General features: G+C 36.0%; 1 protein-coding gene across 5 annotated transcripts in view; it reads right to left on the reverse strand.

Annotated features, from left to right (window-relative positions):
• Positions 1 to 25,198, reverse strand: part of LOC136029198 (regulator of G-protein signaling 7-like) — a 139,429-nt gene that overhangs the window by 44,396 nt on the left and 69,835 nt on the right. For all 5 annotated transcript variants that reach the window (XR_010617993.1, XM_065707341.1, XM_065707340.1 and 2 more), the window contains exon 9: positions 10,756 to 10,869. Coding sequence is in view for 4 of the 5 variants with exons in the window: in XM_065707341.1 (XP_065563413.1) it covers positions 10,756 to 10,869 (114 nt within the window). In the remaining variant the exon portion in view is untranslated. The remainder of the gene's footprint in view (positions 1 to 10,755; positions 10,870 to 25,198) is intronic.

Here is a 25,198-nt window from a genome sequence, read left to right on the forward strand (position 1 = left end):
CTCAGCCCCTCCTGAGATGTTGCTAATGTGCTCTTTTGTCGATCAGCATGCACACTGCGTGTTGTCACAGACATAAGTTATCACAGTCTCAGTCACAGCTAGTCGCATTTGAAGTGCAGTAGTAGTAGTGGTAGTAGTAGTAGTAGTAGTAGTAGTAGTAGTAGTAGTAGTAGTAGTAGTAGTAGTAGTAGTAGTAGTAGTAGTAGAGTAGTAGTAGTAGTAGTAGTAGTAGTAGTAGTAGTAGTAGTAGTAGTAGTAGTAGTAGTAGTAGTAGTAGTAGTAGTAGTAGTAGTAGTAGTAGTAGTAGTAGTAGTAGTAGTAGTAGTAGTAGTAGTAGTAGTAGTATTAGTAGTAGTAGTAGTAGTAGTAGTATGGTAGTGACCTTGAAAATTTTAAGGTAATACCTTTACCCGTTCCTAAGATATTGTAGACACCCCTTTTTGATAACTTGGATGCAAATATTTTTTTTTGATTTAGCTCAACATACCCTTCAACACTCCCTGAAATTTCACCTCAATACCATTAGCCTTTTCAGATACACCCAGAACCTAACATTCCCCCATTTCCCAATGGTAAATCCTACATGTAAAAAATATACAAATTGCATAATTACATTCCGCGCCTTTGGGCTGTGGGGTTGTGGCATTCCTGGAGGTATAATTATTAGACCTTTTGACTGTTTTGAATAAAATGGCTTTATAAGATTTCTATCAGTGCCAAGAGGGTATTTAAAAGGATAAGAGGGGGGGGCTGGCTGCCATCAGTTCCTTTTTCAACATCCCTCTCAACATTCCTTTTAAGTTCTAATTTAATACCCTCAGTCGTTCCTTAGATATTGCTGTTATACCCTTTTGACAATCTCCCTCCATATAACGTGTTTTAATTTACCCTGACATTCCCCTTAACAATTTCTAAGAGTTTTACTTAGCCTTTTTGGAAACTCAGCCTGAAACATGCCCCTTTTTTCCAACAACAAACATCGTATATAAGCAATAGGCAATTTATACCGTTTACAACACTTAGCCCAGGGTGCGTGGGGGCTATTTCATCTCCAGAGGCATAATTATTGGGCTTTTGACTATTTTGAACAAGACGACTATTCCAAAATTCTGATCAGATATATCTGGGGTGAGGTCTGCTAAAATAGGAATTAGAGAAAGACATGTTGCCCTCTGACCACTTTTCGATATCCCCATCAACATGTCTTGGAAGTTTAGAATTAATACCCTCAGCCGTCCTTGAGATATTGCAGATACGCTTTTTTGATAAACTGGATGCACGTAGTATCGTTTGACTTAGTTTAACACCGCTCTCAACATTCCATAGGGTTATATTAATAATAATATAATAGAAATTAAAACCCTCAGCCGTTCTTGAGATATTGCAGATACGCTTTTTTGATAAACTAGATGCACGCAGTATCGTTTGATTTAGTTTAACATCCCCCTCAACATTCCCTAGGGTTAGATTTTAAAAAAATTCGCCTTTTCGAACACACCCAGAATCAAAGATTCACCGTTTTCATACTGATAAATCCTGCATGTAAAAAAGGGCAAATTGCATAATTTACAATCCCGGCCCTGGAAGCTGTTGGGGCATTACATACCTAGAGGCATAATGGTTAGACTTTCTGACTATTTTCAGTAAAATGACTTTTTAAGATTTCTATGAGTGTCAATGGGGGTATCTAAAAGGGCAAGAGGGGAGGGGACTGGTTTCCATCAGTTCCTTTTTTACATCCCAGTCAACATGCCTTTAAAGTTTCAACTTCATACCCATAATTGGTCCTTAAAAATTGCTGTTGCACCCTTTTGACATTCTTCCTGCATATAATGTGTTCTGATTTCGCTCGACATCCCCCTCAGAATTTTCTAAAAGTTTTATTTTAATACTTTTAGTCTTTTTAGAACCAAGGTATGCCCCTCAGGACCAAGTATGCCCCTTTTTCCAAATAACAAAACTCATATAAAAACAATGGACAATTTATTAGTTTAAACCACTTGCCGTTGGGGCCGTTGGGGGTAATGTCATTCCCAGATACATAATTATTTGACGTTTTAACTATTTTGAACGAGATGATAATTCGAAAATGTTGATCAGATATCTGTGAGGTGAGGCCTACTAAAAAGGGTACTGGAGGAGGACTGGTTAATCTATATACACATATTTTCTTTTGACTTAGTTTAGCACCTCACTCAAAATTCCCCGAGGATTCACCCTAATACCTTTAGCCTTTTTGAACACGCCCAGAATCAACACATCCCCCTTTTCCCATTGATAAATCCTGTATGGAAAAGGGGCAGATTACCTAATTTAAAATACTGCCCCCGTGGGCTGTGGGGGCATTATATCCCTGGAGGCATAGTTACTAGACCTTTCGACTATTTTGAACAAAATAGCTTTTCCAAATTTTAGTCAGTGTTGTGGGGAGGTAGCATCCAAAAAGTTTAAAAGAAGGGGGGAGCTGGTTATCCTCCGATCAACCGTTCGTTAGATATTACTGATACGCCCTTTTTACAACAAGTATGCACAAAGCACGTTTTGATTGTGTTCAGCAGCTCTCTAAAAATCTCTAGGGGTTTTGTCATCCCCATAGGCACAGTCATTTGACCTTTAGGCTGCTTTGGAAAATATAGCTATTTTAGGATTTTGATCGGATGATTTTGGAGGGAGGGTAGCTAAACAGGACATAGGAGAAGGGTTAGTAGCCCTCCCATCACTTTTCAACAAATCTCTCAATTAACCCTGAAATTTTATACCTATTACCGCTGTTATTAAGATATTGTATCCTAAATTGGATGCACATAGTGACCTTTAATTTAGTTTCACAAAACTCACAACAGTTTCTAAAGTTTCACCTTAATGCACTTAGCCTTCTTCTTCGGTTCCTAGGTCGTGCTTCATTGGATCTAAAATTGGGGCATCAGCTTGCTAATTCTGGTACCCAAGAAGTTCAAGGGTATTAGCAATGAGGCTAACTGATAGCTAATTTCGGCTCACTGGGAAATTAACGAAGTAATAACAAATTTTGTGGTAACGACTGTAAGTAAGGAGCGAATTTGCCAACTAGCTACCCAAATTCTAAATAACTTGTTTTTGACAGGTACATAAAAAATTGCGTTTTTGCTGATTCCGAATACATAAAGTTTATTAAGTTTAATTTTACCCATCAGAGGCTACGAGCCTGAGAAAATTAACCTGATTTGAAAAAGCAGGAAATACCCCCAAAAAGTCAAGTGATCTTAACAAAAATCACACCATCAGGTTCGGCACATCAGCAAATATTACTGTAGAGGTTTCAAGCTCCTTCTACAAAAATATGGAATTTTTTTTGCAGAAGAAAGATCACGGATAATCGTGTCAAACCAATAGTCCTAGAAGGTCGGCAGATTGCTCATTCAAGCGGAAAAAAAAGTTCTAGTTCCATTTTTAAGTAACCAAAAAGATTAGAGGGCACCAAGCCCCCTCCCCCGCCCATTTTTCGAAAGATATATCCGATGAAATTTTTAGGATAGCCATTTAATTCAGCATACTTTGCTGATGACATACCCCTCCATAGTCTGTGGGAAAAGGGCTGTAAGTTAAGTAATTTGTCCGTATTTTTCACATATAGTGTTTTTTATTGGGAAATATACGGTAATTTTTCGGGGTAATTTTCTGAGGGGAGGGGGGGGGGTCCGGTTGAGAATTATCCGTTGGAAGGGAAGTTATGGGATAGTTTTCCAGAAAAAATGTTGCATGGGATATTGAAGAAATTTCCTGGCATGATTTTGAAAAAAGGTAAGAAGTAAAGTACAAAAACAGGTTTTTTTTCAACTAAAAGTAAGGAGCAACATTAAAACTTAAAACGAGCAGAAATTATTCTGTATAATAGGGGAATTGTCCCTTCCTCAACCCTCGTTCTTTATGCTAATGTTTGACTTTTTGCCTTGATTCCTTAGGAAAGACACAAACACAAAGGCCGTTGATTTTGAATAGAAATTATTTTTCAAGAGCTTTAAGGCATTAGCGTAAAGAGTGAGAGTTGAGGAAGGGTCATCCCCCATCTAATACAGAATAATTTCTCTTTGTTTTAAGTTTTAATGTTGCTTTTTACTTTCAGTTGAATGTATATTTTATGTATATTTTTTGAATGTATATTTAATGTATATTTATTGTATATTTAGTGCATATTTTTATTTAATGTAAAAAACAGAGATAGCCAAACTCCACTACAAATTTAACTGAACTCCAATAATCTCTCATTACAAGAACCAACTCAAAAGCAAAATATACAAAAATATCAGCTGTTACGGAATTTTAATTTTCTTGAGTATGTCTTCAAGCTAATGCGTAAATATATTTAAATTTTGTTGAATGGCAGCTATTGTTTGGTGAAATTTTTCTGAATACCAGGAACGTGCTGCGAATTTCCAAAGAGCGGGCTTATACATCGTTAGTGCTGTATGAATTAATTCTATTAAATGCTCATTTCTGAGTTGTGAATGGGGCTTTGATTCTATAAGCTTCCTTGTTGAAAAATGGACTCATAACTATATGCTGGGCTAAATATGGATAGTAATATGGTAACAGCTTTTCTTAAATAGGGTACATTACTAGCAAAACTGTTTGGAAAGGCAAAGCGAATGGTAATAACATGGGTGAAAGACTACTGTTGTTATAATATGGGCATAATAATATAGGCATAATAATGTAGGTGAAAAAATATTTGTTGATTTACTAACTCCATTTTTTCACTATATACAAAAAATATAAAGTCACAAGAATAGGAAAATAAATACTTACAACAATATGTCATGGCCCTACCCAACCGAACCAAATTAAAAGAACCGTCACGACTGACATTCAATTTATGGGATTTCTAGGCTACCATCGAGTCTTTTGATGCCTGGGGGCCCCAAAATTAGTATAATGCTACCAAATTTTAGTAGCTATAGAGCACTGGCATGGGTACCAAACACCCTATATGAGTTGGAACAACTTATGATGATCGAGCAATCAAGAACATGTTGAGAAGTTTAATAATTACTCTACTATTTTTGAAAAATCTTGAGTAAAATGGGCGATAATGCTTTAAAAACAACTGAATTCCTTTTTTCTATTACTGTTGGACACTCTGTAACTGAAAATACTTTAAATAAATCTAATTCTTATGTCATTAAATTTGACTTTTAATGCTCATGTGATCCTAAGCATTATTTGAAAAAATAGTTTTAAATTCATTTATCTAACTAACTGCGAAGAAAAATAGCAAATCAAACTATTGTTACAATAAATTCACAAATACATTCTACAGGGCTTAATTATAAGCTAAACATTCTCCGAAACTCCTTCCATAGGCGAGAAACGTGTTCTTAGAAAACCATTTCTTTCATAAAAAATTGCTACGAAAGGATATTGATTTTTCTCCCTGTTTCTAGCCAGATCTAATCTCCAACCTTAAGCTTGTTCAACCAAATCTGCACATGAAAAAAAAATTCAAAGAATAAATAAAGAAATACAAATGTTGAATTTGTAAATTTGTTGTTTAGCAAGTACTGCTGTAGTAGATGTGTTTGCACTATTGTCTAATAAATTAGACTAGCATTTGTAAACAGTCAAAATTTCAAGGTGTGGAAATGTTGCACGTTTTTCTTGGAAATGAGAGGATTTGATGCAAAAAAGTGCCTTTGACACCCAAATATTTGGATTGTTGTTTAATGTTATTAGTATTATCATTTGTTTTACAGGTTGCCTCCAAAATAATAGAGCTGAATACAGTCTTTAGGATGGACACTCTCTCATTTGTATATACAGGATGAAGGGTCATCCCTAATCATTTAATTGACGTTTATTTTGAAGACTTTTGCCTTCACAGCACTCAGGTAAAAAAAGAAAGAAAAAGATGTTACGTGTAAAGTAGAACTTGATATAGAATTTGTTTTTCTCTTCTTGTTTCAGCCTAGTTTCAACAAGTTTCAAATTTAGTTTTACGTAAAACGTTTGAAAACGTCTACTCTTTCGTTTTTATTTTATCGCTTTGATACCAAGTTCATAGTTACGTCAAAATAAAAAGGGGAAAAATGTCAAAAAGACGAAATCCATTGTTTTGCTTTGTAAGGTCGGATAATTTGTTCCTGAACATCGCAAAAATCTGATGTTTTGAGAATATAGATAAAAAAAAAGATCCTTCAGCTAGCACAGAGCATTTGATTAAAAAAAAAAAAAATCATAGAATAGTTAACTATTTCTAAACTTTCTTATACCTTACTTATGGTTTATGAAAGTGTTATGGTGAAATTTATGCACAAGAAAGTTCAAAACATACCTAGAAATAATATAGCATACAACTTCATTTGGATTAGTGCAATGTATCAGATATTCCAATTTTACTGTTTTGTCATATACATGTACCAGTCAAGGTCCGATCAACACCCAGCAGATTAATTACGAAAAAGTAGCAATACTTAATTTTGAAACTATTCAAGGCATGGACAAAAACATTTTAAGGCACGACAAACAATACTTAATGGATGTTATTCTTGCCTCAGGAATTTTTCGTTCATAAACCATTCCCTTTCTCAAATTTTCAATGACGCCTAAGGTGAACAGAGGTTTGCGACTCGGAGCCCTTCAGACCCTGTTTAAGCCCATCATATCAAATCAACTTTCGATTAAGATGATTTTCATTGTCAATTAATAAATGCCTTCATTATCCATTACACAGGTTACAGATAGGGCTGGTTTTGAAGCCATAAATCAGCCCGATGTGTACTAGACAGCCTGATTCAAGCTAATAGCCTTGTCATGGAAAGAAATGCTTTCTTGAATGATCCAGATTGCCTGTTAAGTAGTGTGATTGTTGATGAAAAAGGCCATGTGAAAAAACCAGGGGTCAGAATATTCATCAAGGCAAGGATATTAAACTCCAAACGCCGATCAAAGTGCTTCAATCACCAATGCATAATTCTCAAGTAAAACTGCTGAACTCAAAGGGTTGATTAAGCACTACCTTTTAAAAAAGAGAAAATGATGAAGATACGTGTTCAAAAGTTTCATCTCGTGAAACAGCGCCATCGTTGAGCTTCCAAAAATTTCCTTGCCACACTCTTGCAATAGAAAGTTGTGTTAAGCCAGTCAGAGAAGTGTCCCTGACAATCCTTGAAAAAAGCTCCAATAATCTATTTTCATTCAAATTAGACCACTTTCATTAGCCTCCTTGGCTCATTTTGCTAGTAAGAAGAGTTTGAATCTGCTCAAAGAATAAAGTTTGAAGAGTGTCAGACTTTGTATCAACAAATTAATCTTATGAAAAAGGTGATTGCTTTATATTCTATTTGTGATATATATATATATATATATATATATATATATATATATATATATATATATATATATATATATATATATATATATATATATATATATATATATATAAAGGTAACAAATAACTAATACTTACAGGGTCAAATATCCTGTATGGTTTGTTTGGATGTAGTGAGTAAATGCTTTTTAAAGTCAGTTGTTTTAGGTTTTATTATATATTTTAATACTTTTCATTGTTTATAATTTTTGGCGCTTTAACAAATCGTAGGTATCGCATTGAATAAAAAGTTCAAAAGTTTTAAGTTTTTTTATAAGTAAGAAAAATCAATTTCTTTCATTAGCTTGGTGTTCATCAGAACTATTTAATTGTATTTGTATTTTATTTGTATTCCAAAGACATAATTTTTTTTTTGCACAGAAGCGTTTAGAGAATTTTATGTTTTTACCCACTTTATTGTGTTCCAGTGCTCCAATTAAAAGATATTTCAACCCCTGTCTTTTATCAGATAAATCTAGCCCTTTACCTGTTTATAGACGCCTGTGTGCTTCTTTTAAAGACAGATTGAAAGCGTTGTCCAAAGCAAAAAAAAGAAAGGAAAACTAAAAGATTGAGGCTTCATGAAACCTAAAATAAGATCCATGAGATGTTCATATTGCTTGGTTTGAAGTCTAGAAATACTGAAATTCTGATTAGAGATTTTCAGACGAACTCCCTAGCAGTGTTTCCACTTCTACCGATTTATCGGTAGATCTACCGATTTTCGGACCTTTCTACCGAATAAATTTCAAGCCTACCGAAATACCGATTTTCTACCGACTTTTGGCGATTTTTGCCATTTTTTTTTCTTTTTAATTGAACAAAATAGGTGTGAGTGCGAACAGTGCCATTTAGCGAAATCCCGGAGCTATTCACAGCCACTTCAGTCATAGTGCAAAACGAGTGAATTCATTGAACGCTTTCGAGGACTTCTTCGAAAGTGACAATCACAAGATATTGTCCCCTGGACAAACTAGATGGTAATCTGTACATAGCTGCTTCAAATGGATTCTTGAGCAATGGGATGCTCTGACATTATATTTTACTCAGGCTGTGTTTGATGATCCTACCCATGAAAACGATTTAGCACTTGGTGGCTTGAAAAACCCCTTTATGAGAATAATGATGATGTTCATGGACTATATTTTGGGCATATTGGCTGAATTCAATGCTCTTTTCCAATCACAGTCTCCCCCTTTTCCATACATTTAAATTAGAAACAAAAAGACTTGTTGCAACTCTCTCCAAGAACTTTCTTGAGGTAGGATATGTAAATGCTTTGAAAAATTCACTTGATGTAAATGATGACAATTATTATGTAGCTATCCAAAAATTTATCTTGGACGGAATGCCCAGATCGCCATTTCAGAGCTTGTAGACCGCGACCCTAAGGTGGACCATAATCAAGAGATGAAGCTATACCTCACAGCAAGAGAATTTTACAAGGAAGCAGTTGCACAGATCAAAACCAGGTTCATATTTGATGATGATTTGTATGAGATGTCCTGTCTTGTAGAGCCTTCAAATGCTGCTAAGCTCAATCTTTCTAGTCTTGGACCAATTCCAGTTAAACATTGCCCTCCCAAATGTCCTAGAGCTGCCATTGACTCGGAATGGCGTGAACAAAGCTCTGTCGATGTTCCGAAAGATCTGTATCAGTCACCAGTAGAATATTGGAGATTCGTTTTGTCCATTGTTACCCCAAGTGGTCGACCAAGGTTTGTAAATTTAAGGCAGGTTATTTACTTTTTCTTTTCACTGCCTTTCTCGAATGTTGTTGCAGAACGTCTTTTCAGCACTTTAAAAGAGATGAAGACTGATAAACAAAATAAATTGTCGACACTGACCTTGTCTGCCATAGTACTAAATGCGGGACGAAGAGGATGAATATGCATTCTTCGTCGCTGATAGTTGATCATGAACTGGAGAAACGGCTAAAGGAAGTACGAGCATCTACGACCGTTGAAGATTGTATATGAGTGATCAAAGTTAGTCTATAATAGCAAAAGTTTCTGTTTTGCTATTAGATATTTGAAACATCCACTGTTCCAAAGTGTGGTTTATTGATTTATTATGATGTAAAGTACCTAATTAAGTAGATTAGAATTCAATCAACCTGTGTATTGATACGATCCTAGGCTAAGGCTTCAGAATGTTAGTGATGTATGTTTACGGTGGAAGAGCAAAAGTTTCTGTTTTGAGTTGCATTAGATATTTGAAACTGCCGCTGTTCCTGAATTGTTGTTTGAAGACCAAAGTATGCTTTATTGATTTATTATGATGAAAAGTACCTAATTAAGTAGATTAGAATTCAATCAACGTATTCTACCGATACGATCTTAGGCTTGATTCCGTCGTTTGCAGTTGCGTATCAGTTGCTTTAATCATTTGAATCCAGTATCTCATTTGTTGTTTGAAGTCCAATTTCAAGTGCTTTACTATGATGAACAGTACCTGATTAAGTATAATAGGATTCCATTAATAATAACTAAGGATATTGAAAGTGCATTTTTTAAGCGACGTTCTCATGCGTGTCTAGCTAAACATATATGTTTACAAGCGTGCCAGGCAATATATTCGTGTCTAAACATATCTTGTTCCGACGTAGGCATAAACACCAAATGCCAATTTAATTAATACATGAAAATCGTTCTTTCCTTATGTGTGAATTCGGATTCAGAGGCGCTACAGATTTGCAGCAACTACTGCAAATGCCGCGTTTGCAACATTTTAGAATCGCCGCTAGCTCAGGAGTATACCATATTAGTATACTAGAGATTTACAAAAACCACTCCAAACGCTGCATTTGCAACGACTGCAACATTTCATAACCGTCGTTATTGCAACGAGATCAAACAACGCCCCATTACTCTTTTGCAGTTTTAAAGAAAACATTGCTTTAAATCGTCGTATAATCAATCGTAAGTCGATAGACCGTTGTAGAGTTGTCTAATTCTGAATTGATCAGGGACTTCAGCAAAAAATTGAGCATTTTCGCGAACTTAGCATACACTTAGAGGGTTTGGGCATGTCTAGAAATTCCCTACCGATTTTTCTACCGATAGCGTAACGCCATCTACCGATTTTCTACCGAATTTTAGGTAGATATACCGATTTTCGAAGCATGAGAAGTGGAAACACTGCTCCCTAGAACACGAGCCAGAATTTCAGCTGCGCACGCATAGGTTCAGGTTGTAGAGCATTTAGATGCAACTCAGGGAAAATCTTTCTTATTCAGAATGATAAAAATCGACTACACAAAATATTTTAACCAGCGAGTATTACCAGAAATGAACATGCCTGAAGAAACCATTATTATTGAATTTTTTGTAGCTGGTTCAGGGCAGCGAAAATTGGGTGGATGCATAGCAGTGCGACCTTAATAACATGTAAATTAAAACAAAACCACTTACGCGTGTTTTTCCAGGTCCCAGAGATCTGTGGAATCAGATATCCATGGATTTGGTGGGTCAGACGCCACTAGAAAAGGGTCGTATTCTTTGTACTGTTCTGCAAAGCTAATTTGTCTGAAAAATTGGATAATTAATAATTGGATAATTGGATAAAACTTGAATAATTAACTTTGGAATAGCCGCATCATGTTTTCTTGTAAATATTGCACATAAAGTTAAGTATATTAAGGCGCTCATTTTCAATCTTCCTTTGAACTTTCTCTGTGAAAACTTTTCAATCTATTATTTTTCATAATGAAATATACCACAAACAAAAACTATTTATGTCAATCGAAGTTTGTTTGGCCCTTTATTTTTCAAAAATCGAGTATGTCTCGCCACCAAGTGCTTGCCTAATATCAAAGTCCTTATTACTTTTGAGTTTTCAACTACTGGTACTGTCATAATTTACAGTACCGGGAGCCCAAGCTTTGTCCGGGCCCCGTTTTTCGGCACGCGACAGGCTTATATATATTTGATTCTCTAATCGTTTATTAGCATAATCTAGGATATTCTGACAAGAAATCAATTCCTACTTCCTGTTAATGCATCAAAGAACTATCTATTTTAAAGAATTTGATTTCTTCTCGGATTTGCTATGGTTCTTACTGTAAATTTCTTCTTCTATTCGCTTTCGCTTTCTCCACTGTTCGCTTTTCTTCTAACAACAGACTTAATTTACGATTCTATTTGATCATCTGTCGCTTTTTTCCTAACCACAGGTTTTATTGTCCAGTATTTGAATTGGAGATTCGCAGTGATGTTTATTGTCGCCTGTCTTATAACCGCATATCTTGTTTGCGCTTCAGTTTTGGTCATCACTACAATAGATGTTTTTCTATGACTTTCGCTTTAGCTGTTCGGATTCAATAAAAACCGTTATTAAAGAAAGAATATATATTCATTAGCCCATAAAAGAAATACACAGTTGCTCGTTTAAAGGAAAATATAGGTTCATTATCCCTTAGCTTTTAGTCATGAGGTGTCAAATAAGCAATTTCAAATGAGTTAAGACATTCTGGCGTGAATTCAATTCCTTCTTTCTGTTCATGTATCAAAGAATCATATATTTTACAGGATTCGCTTTCTTCTAGGACTCGTTGTGATTCTCACTGTTGCTCCTCTTCTAACCACAGATTAAATTTACCATTCGATATAATCGTTGTAATCCTGGTTGTCACATGTCTTCTAGCCACGGGTCTCGTTGGCACTTCATTTTTACGCATCATTACCTCTGACTTTGGAATATTCCAATACCTATGCCCAATGAAATGCGTATTGGCATAATGATCGAATTATTCTTTAGTTTCAGGTATCAGGATGGCAAATCAGCAACTTAAGTTGAATTAAGAGATTATGCCGTGAATTCAATTCCTTCATCCTGCTTATCTTTTACAAACAGTAAAATAAAAGGTCCCATATTAAATTGCAATTCCATGAAATATCTAATTTCCACAATAGCATAACTATCTTTAGTGGTATTCTTTAGTTTTAAGTCACTTTCCCTTTCGCAATTAACCACAAATTTCGTTGTACAGCATTTTCGTTTATGTGATTTGTTTCTGTTTCTTGTTCCATAGCTTTTCTTTACCTGTTCAGAGTCATTTGTCACCTTGTGTCATTTTGCATGTATCATAGACATTAAAAATTAATTCTTCCTCGCTGTTTATCAATCACAGACTCACGCGTGCTAAACAAACACGTTCCTTCATTCCATAGTAATTTCGTTTTGTCGTCTAACTGCTCACGCACGCTAAACTGACACATTCCTTCATTCATTGCAATTTTGCTTTGTCTTCTAACCGTGAATTTTGTTGTGCAAAATGTTTGCTTGCAATTGAATATGATTGTTGCTGTTTCTTACTCCATGCTTTTTTTTTTAGCTGTTCAGAGCAGTTTGTCATCTTGTGTAGTTTTGCTTGCGTCTTAGATACTAAAAACGATACTACTACTGCTAAGAGGAAAAATGACGTAATTTATGTTCTTTAAATGTATATAAACATGATTTTGCTGACATGGATTTTTTTTCAAAAGATAAGGACTCTAATAAATTTTCTAAACGAGTTTTCTCAAACTTGTGATTTATCTAAATTGATTTGTCAAGCCAGAAATTCCAAGGGTGCAAATAAAAAAAAAATAAAAAAATAATAATATGGATGTGTTTTCAAGAAAAAAAGTATGCATAAATAAAGACACAAATGCATACACATTGACTCGTTTAAAGATATACGATAAAGGAGTTGATGGAAGAGCCAGAATGTGAATTTACTAAAAAAAACAATATTTGACAGTTTTGTTTAATTTTGCAAAAATAGCCTGCTTTTTAGTAGACTATTCTTGTTGTATTTTATCAATAGATTGTCAGTAGTGCAGCTATATTAATTTTTGGCTTCAGCCCTTACTGCTGTCATCTATTCGAATGTAGCTGTAAGGTTTCTGATGGTCGCCCCTGCCTATAGCTACAAGGTTCCGAGATACACCCCTGCTTAAAGCTATGAAGCTTCCGATGGTCACATCTCCTATCTTTAGCCATAACAACTTCTAATTATGCAAAACATACGTTAAAAATATATTTCTCTAATATATGTACATACTATGCAAACAGAGGGAGGTTTTTCTTTTGGACAGAAAAATATTTTGTTTATATTGGTCCAATGTCTTATTACAGCGTCTATTATAATTTTTCTTATTTCTGCTATCTTTTGGTTTTACGTATTAATCAAAATTAAATTATCAAGTGCATGAATTACAAATTAAATTCTGGTCTTAACAAGGCACGGGGGTGTCAGCCTTACTCCCTTTTGCTTCTGCTCATTAAGGACCCATATTTTGCCTAGCTATTTATATGCTGGTATTTTCTAGAACTCGCAAAAAATTCTTTGTATTTGTCTTACTTTCTCTTTGGCTGCTCAGTTTTATATGTGGAGAGAATATTACGAGGGTATTATGCGAGGAAAATTACCAACGGGATGGGAATTGTCTGAGGATACTTCTCTGTGTATGGAGGGGGGTAGACTTTCCGCAGGAGGAATATTCACTGGGGAATTTTCTATAGAAATACTCTCCATGGCGAAGGGGGTTTCAGGGGTATACTTTCCAGGAAGGAGGGGTTCCGGTGTGATTTGAAAAACGACCAGGAATTAAACAAAAAATAAGTTGTGTTCAGATGAAACTAAGAGAAGTTTCCAGGGAAAATCGTCCGGGGAAAATTTTCAGGGCGGATTTTCAGCGAGAAGGGAAATGTCTTGGGGGATTTTATGGTGGACATTTTACGTGGGAAGATTTCCATGGGGGAATTTTCTGCGGGAGAAATTTTCGTGTGGGATTTATCCAGGAAAAATTCTCCAACGAGGGGAAGGTGAATTTCCAGCATGGTTTGAAAAACAATAAGAAAAATAAAAAAGTAAGTTTTCTCAAATAAAAGTAAGGAGCTATTAAAATTTAAATGGACAGAAATTATTCCGTATATTAAAGCGGCTGCTTCCTACGAAGTCCTCTGCTCCTTACGGTAAAGTTTAATTTCTTGTCCGAATCTTGCAAGAGCGACTGCTCAAACACAAGAGCCGTTATATAGGAATAAGCAGATTTCAAACAGTTCGTGGTAACGAACTGTAGTAAGGAGCGACCCGGCTCAATAGTAACCAAAACTCTAAAAAATTTAATTTTGATATCAATAGCTACATCAAAAGAATCGCATTTTAATGCTGATTTTGAATATATAAGTTTCATCAAGTTTATTCTTACCCATCAAAAGTTACGAGCCTGAGAAAATTTGCCTTATTTAAGAAAATAGGGGGAAACACCCCCTAAAAGTCGTAGAATCTTAACGAAAATGACGCCATCGGATTCAGCGTATCAGAGAACCCTACTGTATAAGTTTCAAGCTCCTATCTACAAAAATGTGGAATTTTGTATTTTTTGCCAGAAGACAAATCACGGGTGCGTGTTAATTTGTTTGTTTGTTTGTTTTTATTTGTTTTTTTTTTCTTTTTCCCAGGGGTCATCGTATTGACCAAGTGGTCCTAGAATGTCGCAAGAGGGCTCATTCTAACAGAAATGAAAAGTTCTAGTGCCCTTTTTAAGTGACCAAAAAATTGGAGGGCATCTAGGCCCCCTCCCACGCTCATTTTTTCCCAAAGTCAACGAATCAAAATTTTGAGATAACCATTTTGTTCAGCATAGTCGAAAACCATAAAAACTATGTCTTTGGGGATGACTTACTCCCCCACAATCCCTGGGGGAGGGGCTGCAAGTTACAAACTTTGACCAGTGTTTACATATAGTAATGGTTATTGGGAAGTGTATAGACGTTTTCAGGGGGATTTTATTTTGTTTGGGGGTGGGGCTGAGGGGAGGGGGCTATGTTGGAGGATCTTTCCTTGGAGGAATCTGTCATGGGGGAAGAAAAATTCAATGAAAAGGGCGCAGGATTTTCTAGCATTACTATAAGAAAACAATGAAAAATAAACATGAAAACGTTTTTTCAAATGAAAGGAAGGAGTAGCATTGAAACTTAAAACGAACAGAGATTATTACGCATATGAGGGGTTCTAAAAATACTTCAGCATAAAGAGCGAGGTATTTAGGAGGAGATAAATACCTCGCTCTTTATGCTAAAGTATTTTTAGTAATTTCAACTATTTATTCTACGGCCTTTCTGATTCAGGGGTCATTCTTAAAGAATTGGGACAAAACTTACGATTTAGTGTAAAGAGCGAGGTATTAACGAGGGTAAAAACCCCCTCGTATACATAATAAAAATATAAGATTATGAAAGTTTGTTACGTAAGTTAATTCTTAAGTTACATATATTTTTTACTAATAAAAACGTTCGTTAAAAATTAAAAGTTCTAGTTGCCTTTTTAAGTAACCGAAAAATTGGAGGGCAACTAGGCCTCCTTCTCCTCCCCTTATTTCTCAAAATCGTCTGATCAAAACTAAGAGAAAGCCATTTAGCCAAAAAAAGAATTAATATACAAATTTTATTTTAATAATTTATGTGCGGAGAGCCAAAACCAAACATGCATTAATTCAAAAACGTTCAGAAATTAAATAAAAAAAAACTAATTTTTTTAGCTGAAAGTAAGGAGCGACATTAAAACTTAAAACGAACAGAAATTACTCCTTATATAAAATGGGTTGTCCCCTCCGCAATCCCTCGCTCTTTACGCTAAAGTTTGGCTCTTTGCCACAATTCTACTTTTAAAACAATTAAAAGCTTTAGCGTAAAGAGCGAGGGATTGCGGAGGGGACAACCCATTTCATATACGGAGTAATTTCTGTTCGTTTTAAGTTTTAATGTCGCTCCTTACTTTCAGCTAAAAAAATTAGTTTTTTTTTTAATTTCTTAAAGCACTAAGAATTTTTAGCCTAATGAGGGAGGGATTGAGGAGGGGACAGCCCCACTCATATAATAAATACTGTCTATTGATTTTAATTTTTAATGTTGTGCCTTATTTGCGGCTAAAAAAACCTATTTTTAAAATTTAATTTTATAGCCTATACATGGGACACGCAATCGCAATGCTTTTTATTTAGTCAACACTATTGCATCGATTATAGAAATTCAAATATCTAATTTCGTTTTTCTCCGACACTCGTTTTAAATGCGACTAGAAGCTATTGATTTTGTATGATCTGGGACGTAATAGAAACCAACAGTTTTTCATCCAAACTGAAGCATTTTAGGTTAGAAGAGACCAACAAGGTCAATTGATTTTTCTTTCAGCTGATATCGCTGTTTCTTCTATATAGCTCAGGCTAAAAAAAACAAAATTAAACAAATCGGAAGAAATCTGTTGCCGGGTTTCCCTAAACTTGATTAAATGATGAACAGTATTTGCCTAATAGGGGGAACGGAGACGCTTGGGTTTTAAATTCACACTGGTAAAAAGAAGCAAAGTTTAAACCATCGTGCAAAATTTTTGATTAATTATTATGTTATTTTCTTGTACATTGTGACAAATAATATTTATAGGTCTTGGCTGACTACGAACCGGTATATTTTTTATACATTTTTTTACATCCATTTTTTAAATTTGTGACTAAACGAACTATGATTGTACTGATGAGCTGATGCCCTCCCCTTCCAGATTCAAACATATGACCCTTGTGTTATAATTATTGAATCATTAATTTTCAGAGATGATAAGAAAATTGCTCTCAATGACTGAGTTTTATTTATTAAGAAATACCAAATCTAAATCAAAACAGTAAGAACTTTATTTACAAGTGGTCTTATGATTTTCATCCAAATTGGCTTAGGAGAATTTTTGAACTTAAAAATTTCAAATCTTTGAGGCTTTTTTTTTGTAATACTTATGTCCTAAATGAAAGGGAAAATCAAACCACCAGTGCAGGGATTTTGATTTTGATCATCACAGGGACGTATGTACAAACCTTAAGCAGTGGATTTCCAAATAACCTCATTTAATACATATATATATATATATATATATATATATATATATATAACGAGTATATATATATACATATATATATATATATATATATATATATATATATATATATATATATAACGAGTATATATATATATATATATATATATATATATATATATATATATATTATATATATGTATATATATATATATATATATATATATATATATATATATATATATTATATATATATATATATATATATATATCTATATATATAAAAAATAAGTTGTCTGTCTGTCTGTGGATCTGTGGATCTGTGGATCAGGTGACGTCATGTTTCGGCTGACGTCATGAAATTAGTTGCCGTCATTTTTGTTTTGAAGGTGACGTCATTCAAGTTATATAAGACATATGTTCGCGTAGAATCTATTAATGTTTAAGTTTACAATGACTGATGAAGATGCTCAAAGAGTCTATGCCAAAAAACTTGCTGCTGATAGAGAAAGTCAGAAAAGAAAGCGTGCCGAGGAACTACCAGAGCAACGCGAAAGCAGACTTGCTGCTAAAAGAGAAAGTGAAAAAAGAAGGCGTGCCGAGGAATCAAAAGACCAGCAGGGAAACAGCTTGAGGCTCATAGAGAAAGAAAGAACAGAAAGCATGCCGAGGAACTACCAGAGCAACGCAGAAGCAGACTTGCTGCTAAAAGAGAAAGTGAAAAAAGAAGGCGTGCCGAGGATCAAAAGACCAGCAGGGAAACAGGCTTGAGGCTGATAGAGAAAGAAAGAACAGAAAGCATGCCGAGGAACTACCAGAGCAACGCAGAAGCAGACTTGCTGCTAAAAGAGAATGTGAAAAAAGAAGGCGTGCCGAGGAATTACAAGAACAGCAAGAAATCAGGCTTGCTGCTGAAAGAGAAAGTAAGAAAAGAAAGCGTGCCAAGGAATCACAAGAACAGCAAGAAATCAGGCTTGCTGCTGATAGAGAAAGTAAGAAAAGAAAGCGTGCCGAGGAATTACAAGAACAGCAAGAAATCAGGCTTGCTGCTGATAGAGAAAGTAAGAAAAGAAAGCGTGCCGAGGAATTACAAGAACAGCAAGAAATCAGGCTTGCTGCTGATAGAGAAAGTAAGAAAAGAAAGCGTGCCGAGGAATCAGAGCAATCTGAAAGTTATCGCCTGGCATTCAGGTACAACCCAGTCGATGATTATAGCTTGAGTAGATGTGTTCAAATCGGGACAATGTCTAAAATTGTCCCTATTGCAAGGCCTTGAAATTCAATGGTGAAACAATGGGAATGTGTTGCGCCTCAGGAAAAGTTAAACTTCCTCTATTGCTGCACCACCAGAGCCATTGAAGACTTTCCTTACTGGAACTACGTCAGAATCTACTGATTGTTTTTCCCATGGACAATTGTACGTTGCATGTTCGAGGGTCGGTAAACCTGACAATCTATTTATATGCAGCGAGAATTGGACAGCGAAGAATGTTGTATATTCGCAAGTTTTACGCAGTTAATTTGTATTTTCGGAACCAAATGAAGCGGTTAATTATCCATCTGAATTTTTAAATTCCATAGATCCTTCAGGGTGTCCACCACACCTGCTACAACTAAAAATAGGCGTACCAATAATACTTTTAAGAAATATCAACCCACCAAAGCTTTGCAATGGCACGCGACTTGCCGTAAAAAAAAAAAAACAATGGAAAACCTAATAGATGCCACAATCTTGACAGGGCCTTATGAGGGTGAGGCTGTTCTTATTCCTCGCATTCCCATGATTCCAACGGATCTGCTTTTTCAATTTAAAAGATTGCAATTCCAATTCGATTAGCATTTGCAACCACCATCAACAAAGCTCAAGGGCAATCACTAGAAAAATGCGGTATAGATCTTAATACAGATTGCTTTACCAATGTACAATTGTATGTTGCATCTTTGAGGGTCGGTAAACCTGACAATCTATTTATACGCACAGACAATGGGACAGCGAAGACTGTTGTATATTCACAAGTTTTACGTAGTTAATTGGTATTGTATCTATCTATCTATCTATCTATATAAAAACGAGTTGTGTGTATGCATGTTTGTTTGTTTGTAAAAAGAGCGTTTGTATATGACGTCATTATTAGTACATACGGCTTTGTATATGGACAGACAATGGGAAAGCCAAGAATGTTGTATATTCGCAATTTTTACGTAGTTTGAAACACATATATAAATCTATCTATATTCACAGGTGGGACACAGGGACACAACTACAATGGCGCGTAACTAATATGGCGCGTAACTAATATGGCGCGTAACGACTTACGCGCGCGGGGGGGCTTTGGGGGGCGCGAAGCGCCCCACCAACTAGGTGTTGGGGTGAGGGCCTTATGAGGGTGAGGCTGTTCTTATTCCTCGCATTCCCATGATTCCAACGGATCTGCTTTTTCAATTTAAAAGATTGCAATTCCCAATTCGATTAGCATTTGCAACCACCATCAACGGCTTTGTATATGGACAGACAATGGGAAAGCCAAGAATGTTGTATATTCGCAATTTTTACGTAGTTTGAAACACATATATAAATCTATCTATATTCACAGGTGGGACACAGGGACACAACTACAATGGCGCGTAACTAATATGGCGCGTAACTAATATGGCGCGTAACGACTTACGCGCGCGGGGGGCTTGGGGGGGCGCGAAGCGCCCCACCAACAAGGTGTTGGGGTGGCGCGAAGCGCCACCCCAACAGCTAGTATATATATATAATTTATTTTAAACCAGAAGATGACGCTTGTGGAGTATAGCAAAAAAAAAAAAAAATACGCTGCATAAATAAAAATTTCAAAAGGTTAAAGAGTAATAACAAAAAAAAAAAACATTCAACGGAAGCTCTAATATCATCCGTAATTGAATATTAGTCATATAAAGTTTGTTGGATAGCAGTGTGTAGTAAAGGGCAATATATCTCCCTTACATTATTGTTCCTCTTGGTCACTCCCTGTAGAGCCACGGTAATAAAAGCGGGGATAGGGTTTATTTAATCACAAATTAGAAGCCCTAGTGCACTTTTAACGCTTAAAATGGATTAAACCCATACCAAAGCAACGGGTATCAAACAGTTCGTGATAACGAACTGTAGTAAGGAGCGACCCGGCTCAATAGTAACCAAAACTCTAAAAAACATAATTTTGAAACCAATAGTTACATCAAAGAATTGCATTTTATTGCTGATTTTACATGTGTTAAATATATAATCTTACCCATCAAAAGTTCACACAATCAGAAACAAAATCACACAATCAGATTCAGCGTATCAGAAAATCCTACTGTAGATGTTTCAAACTCCTATCTACAACAAGAGCTAAGAGCTCATATAGCACTTATGACGAGGTTGGAAGAGCCAAGAGCTCATATGGCATGAGCTCTAGAAAAATTTTAAGAATCAATAGATTGCTTTAAAAGGAAAATCAGAGGCTTAATGCCGGTCGGGATTAAAAATAAGAACTCTGAGTCACGAGGTCCTTCTAAATGTCAAAATCCATTAAGATCCGATCACCCACTCGTAAGTTAAAAATACCTCAATTTTTCCAATTTTTCCTCTCCCTTCAGCCCCTCAGATGGTCAAATCAGGGAAAAAGACTTTATCAAGTCAATTTGTGCTAGCACAAATTCTCCTAGCACGTCCAGAAGCACCAAACTCGCCAAAGCACTGAATCCCACCCCCTAACTCCCCCAAAGAGAGCGGATCCAGTCCGGTTACGTCAATCACGAGTGTACGACATTTATAAGCGTTTTCCAAGATTTCCAGTTTCCCCCTCCAATTTCCCCCAATCTCAACAGATCTGGTCAGTATTTGAAATAAGAGCTCTGAGACATGAGTTCCTTCTAAATATCAAATTTCGTTAAGATCCGGTCACCCCTTCTTAAATTAAAATTACCTCAATTTTTCTAATTTTTCCAAATTAACAACCCACAGCTTTCCCAAGGAGAACAAATCTGTTCCAATTATGTCAATCACATATCTATAGCTTGTGCTTATTCTTCCCATCGAGTTTCATCCCGATCTCTCCACTCTAAGCGTTTTCCAAAATTTCCGGTTTCTAAGATTTCCGGTTTCGCCCTCCAACTCCCCCAATGTCACTAGATCTGTTCGGGACATAAAACGAGAATTCTAAAGCACAAGATCTTTCTAAATATCAAATTTCATTAAGATCTGATCACCCGTTGGTAAGTTATAAATACCTCATTTTTCTAATTGTCTCGAATTATTCACCCCCCCCCCCCAAATCCACCAAAGAGAGCGGATACGGTCCGGTTATGTCAGTCACTTGTCTTGCACTTTTGCTTTTTCTTCCCACCAAGAGTCATCCTGTTCTCTCTAATTTAAGTGTTTTCCAAGATTTCCGGTCCCCCCCACAATGACACTGGATCCGGCGGGGATTTAAAATGAGAGATTTGAGTTACAAGGTCCTTCTACATATGAGATTTCATGAAGATCCGATCATTTCTTCGTAAGTTAAAAATACCTCATTTTTTAATGTTTTAGAATTACCCCTTCCCCCCAACTCCTCCAAAGAGAGTGGATCCGTTCCAGTTATTTCAATCACGTATCTAGGACTTGTGTTTATTTTTCCCGCCAAGTTTCATCCCGATCCCTCCGCTCTAAGGGTTTTCCAAAATTTAATGTCCCCCCAACTCCCCCAAATGTCACCGGATCCGGTCAGGATTTAAATTTGAGCTCTGAGACAGGATTTCCTTCCAAAAATCAAATTTCATGAAGATCTCATTATCCTTCGTAAGTTAAAACTGCCTCCTTTTTTCTAATTTTTTTCAGAATTAACCCTCCCCCCAACTACCCCAAAGAGAGCGGATCCGTTCCGGTTATGTCAATGACGTATCTAGGACTTGTGATTATTTTTTCCACCTAGTTTCATCCCGATCCCTCGGCTCTAAGCATTTTCCAAGATTCTAGACCCCCCTAACTCCCCCAATGTTACCGGATACGGTCGGGATTTAAAATAAGAGCTAAGAGACACTGTATTCTTCGAAACATCAAATTTCAATAAGATCCGACCGCTCCTTCATAAGTTAAAAATACCTTATTTTTCAGAATTAACCCTCCCCTCAACTCCCCCAAAGAGAGCGGATCCGTTCCGGTTATGTCAATCACGTATCTAGGACTTGTGCTTATTTTTCCCACCAAGTTTCATCCCGATCCCTCCACTCCAAGTGTTTTCCAAGATTTTAGGTTTCCCCACACCAACTCCCCCCAATGTCACCTGATCTGATCGGGATTTAAAATAAGAGCTCTGAGACACTATATCCTTCCCAACATCTAATTTTATTAAGATCCGATCACCCGTTCGTAAGATGAAAATACCTCCTTTTTTCTAATTTTTCCGATTTAACCGTCCCCCCACTCCTCCCAGATGGTCAAATCGGGGAAGCGATAATTTCTAATTTAATCTGGTCTGGTTTCTGATATGCCTGCCAAATTTCATCGTCCTAGCTTACCTGGAAGTGCCTAAAGTAGCGAAATCGGGACTGACCAACAGACAGACCGACCGAATTTTCGATCGCTATATGTCACTTGGTTAATACCAAGTGCCGTAAAAATGATGAATTTTGTATAATTGCCAGAAGACAGATCACGGATGCGTGTTTATTTGTTTGTTTGTTGTTTTTTTCCCAGGGTTGATCGTGTCAACCAATTAGTCCTAGAATCTCGCGAGAGGGATCATTCTAACGGAAATTAAAAGTTCAAGTTAACTTTTTAAGTGACCAAAAAAATTGCAGGGTATCTAGGCCCCCTCCTACGCTCTTTTTTCCCAAAGTCACCGGATTAAAATTCTGAGATAGCCATTTTATTCAGCATATTTATTTTTTATTTTATTTTTCATCCACACGATGCATAAAGTAAATATAGTGGAGTAAGAATAAATATAAGAAAAACACAAAGAGAAAACAAATACACACAAAGTCAACGAAAAAAACGGATAAGACGGTGGTGAGGGGATAGGCGCGCAAAAGCTGTACTGGAGAGTTTTCTGTGAAGAATCTCCAACTTTAAAGTTATATCAGGAACTGAAAATTTTCTAACAACGAGTCCGTTTTTTTTGTCCAAGGTGGAAGATACAGAAGAAATTTGCAAAATTTGAAATAATTTCCTCGAAAAACCTAATAACTATGTCCTCGGGGACGACTTACTCCCCCAGAGTCCCCGTGGGAGGGACTGCAAGTTACAAACTTCGACCAATGTTCACATATTTTAATGGTTATTGGGAAGTGTACAGACGTTTTCAGGGGGATTTTTTTGTTGGGGGGAGGAGGGGTTGAAGGGAGGGGGTTACGTGGAGGGATCTTTCCATGGAGGAATTTGTCATGGAGGAAGAGAATTTCTATGAAAGGGGGGGGGCAGGATTTTCTAGAATTATTTAAGAAAACAATGAAAAAATAAATATGAGAAAGTTTTTTCAACTGAAAGTAAGGAGCAGCATTAAAACTTAAAACGAACAGAAATTATCACGCTTCTAGGGTTCACTTCCTCATTATACCTCAATCTTTACGCTAAAGTATTTTTTAGTAATTTCAACTATTTATTCTACCGACTTTGTGATTCAGGGGTCATTCTTAAGGAAAATTTAAGCTTCAGTGTAAAGAGCCAGGTATTGACGAGGGGGCGAACCCCCTCATATATGTAATAAGAACATACGAATATAGAATTTCGTTACGTAAGTTAATTCGTAAGTTATGTATATTTTCTACTAATAAAATTGTTCGTAAAAGATTAAAAATTCCAGTTGTCTTTTTAAGTAACCAAAAAAGTGGGAGTGACTAGACCTCCTCTCCCGCTCCTTTTTTCTCAAAATCGTCCGATCAAAACTATGAGAAAGCCATATAGCCCAAAAAAATTGCAAATTTCATTTTAATTATTCATGTGCTGAGAGCTAAAATCAATACATGCATTAATTCAAAAACTTTCAGAAATTAAATGAGAAAAAATAAATTTTTTAACTGAAAGTAAGGAGCAACATTAAAACTTAAAACGAAAAGAAATTACTCCGTATATGAAAGAGGCTGTTCCCTCCTCAACGCCCTACTCTTTACGCTAAACTTTTTTACTGTTTTAAAAAGTAGAGCCGAGAGAAAAAGTCAAATTTTAGCGCAAAGAGTGGGGCGTTGAGGAGGGAACAGCCCCTTTCATATACGAAGTAATTTCTGTTCGTTTTAAGTTTTAATCTCGTGCCTTACTTTCAGTTAAAAGAAAACTTTTTTTTTATTTAATTTTTCTTAAGAAGGACATTGCTGTTAAAATCATTTTGTGTAACTTTAAATAAGAAGGTAGCGTAGTTTAAGAAACATAAAGGGGGATGTAGCACACACAACTAAAGGATAAAGGGTTCACAAACTATTCAAAATTCCATTCTTCACAGATTAGTTGGAAAAGAGTAGGCATGCTACAACTAGTTAAAAACAAAAGCTTGTAATTAATTTAAATCTGCACTAAAATCGGATTAAAATCCCTTAAATCTGCATATGCGAATTAGGGCACTGACAATTGCAGCCTTCCCCATTTACCACCCGATTTGAAGCTGAAAGAAAAAGGCATTACACCGTGTTTAAGCAGGAATCATGTTAGAATTACTAATCTCTATGCAAAAGCAAGCTAAGTCCAAGACGTTGACTGAATCGGTGCAAAAACGAGCGATGTTCTGACTCATTACAAAAATTAGCTAAATCCTGACTAAGCGTAAATTTAAGGTAAGTTCTAAATCATGTAAGTTCAATATCTGAGGAACGTCTACAGGTATGAAATTGAAATTTTCAGAGAAGGAGCAAAACAACTTTTGTTTCCAATTCAGACAAAAACAGTGCTATCAAGGAGGCACACTCGTGCCTCTATAAAGAGGCGACACACGACAATGTTAAGCGATCTTCGGTTCCAGTGGTCGCAGACGGATGGGGAGGGATGCATTTCGTAGCCCGAGCTCCAACTAAGAAACCTGCAA

Source organism: Artemia franciscana, chromosome 7 (assembly GCF_032884065.1).
Source record: "Artemia franciscana chromosome 7, ASM3288406v1, whole genome shotgun sequence".
Lineage (NCBI taxonomy): Eukaryota > Metazoa > Arthropoda > Branchiopoda > Anostraca > Artemiidae > Artemia > Artemia franciscana.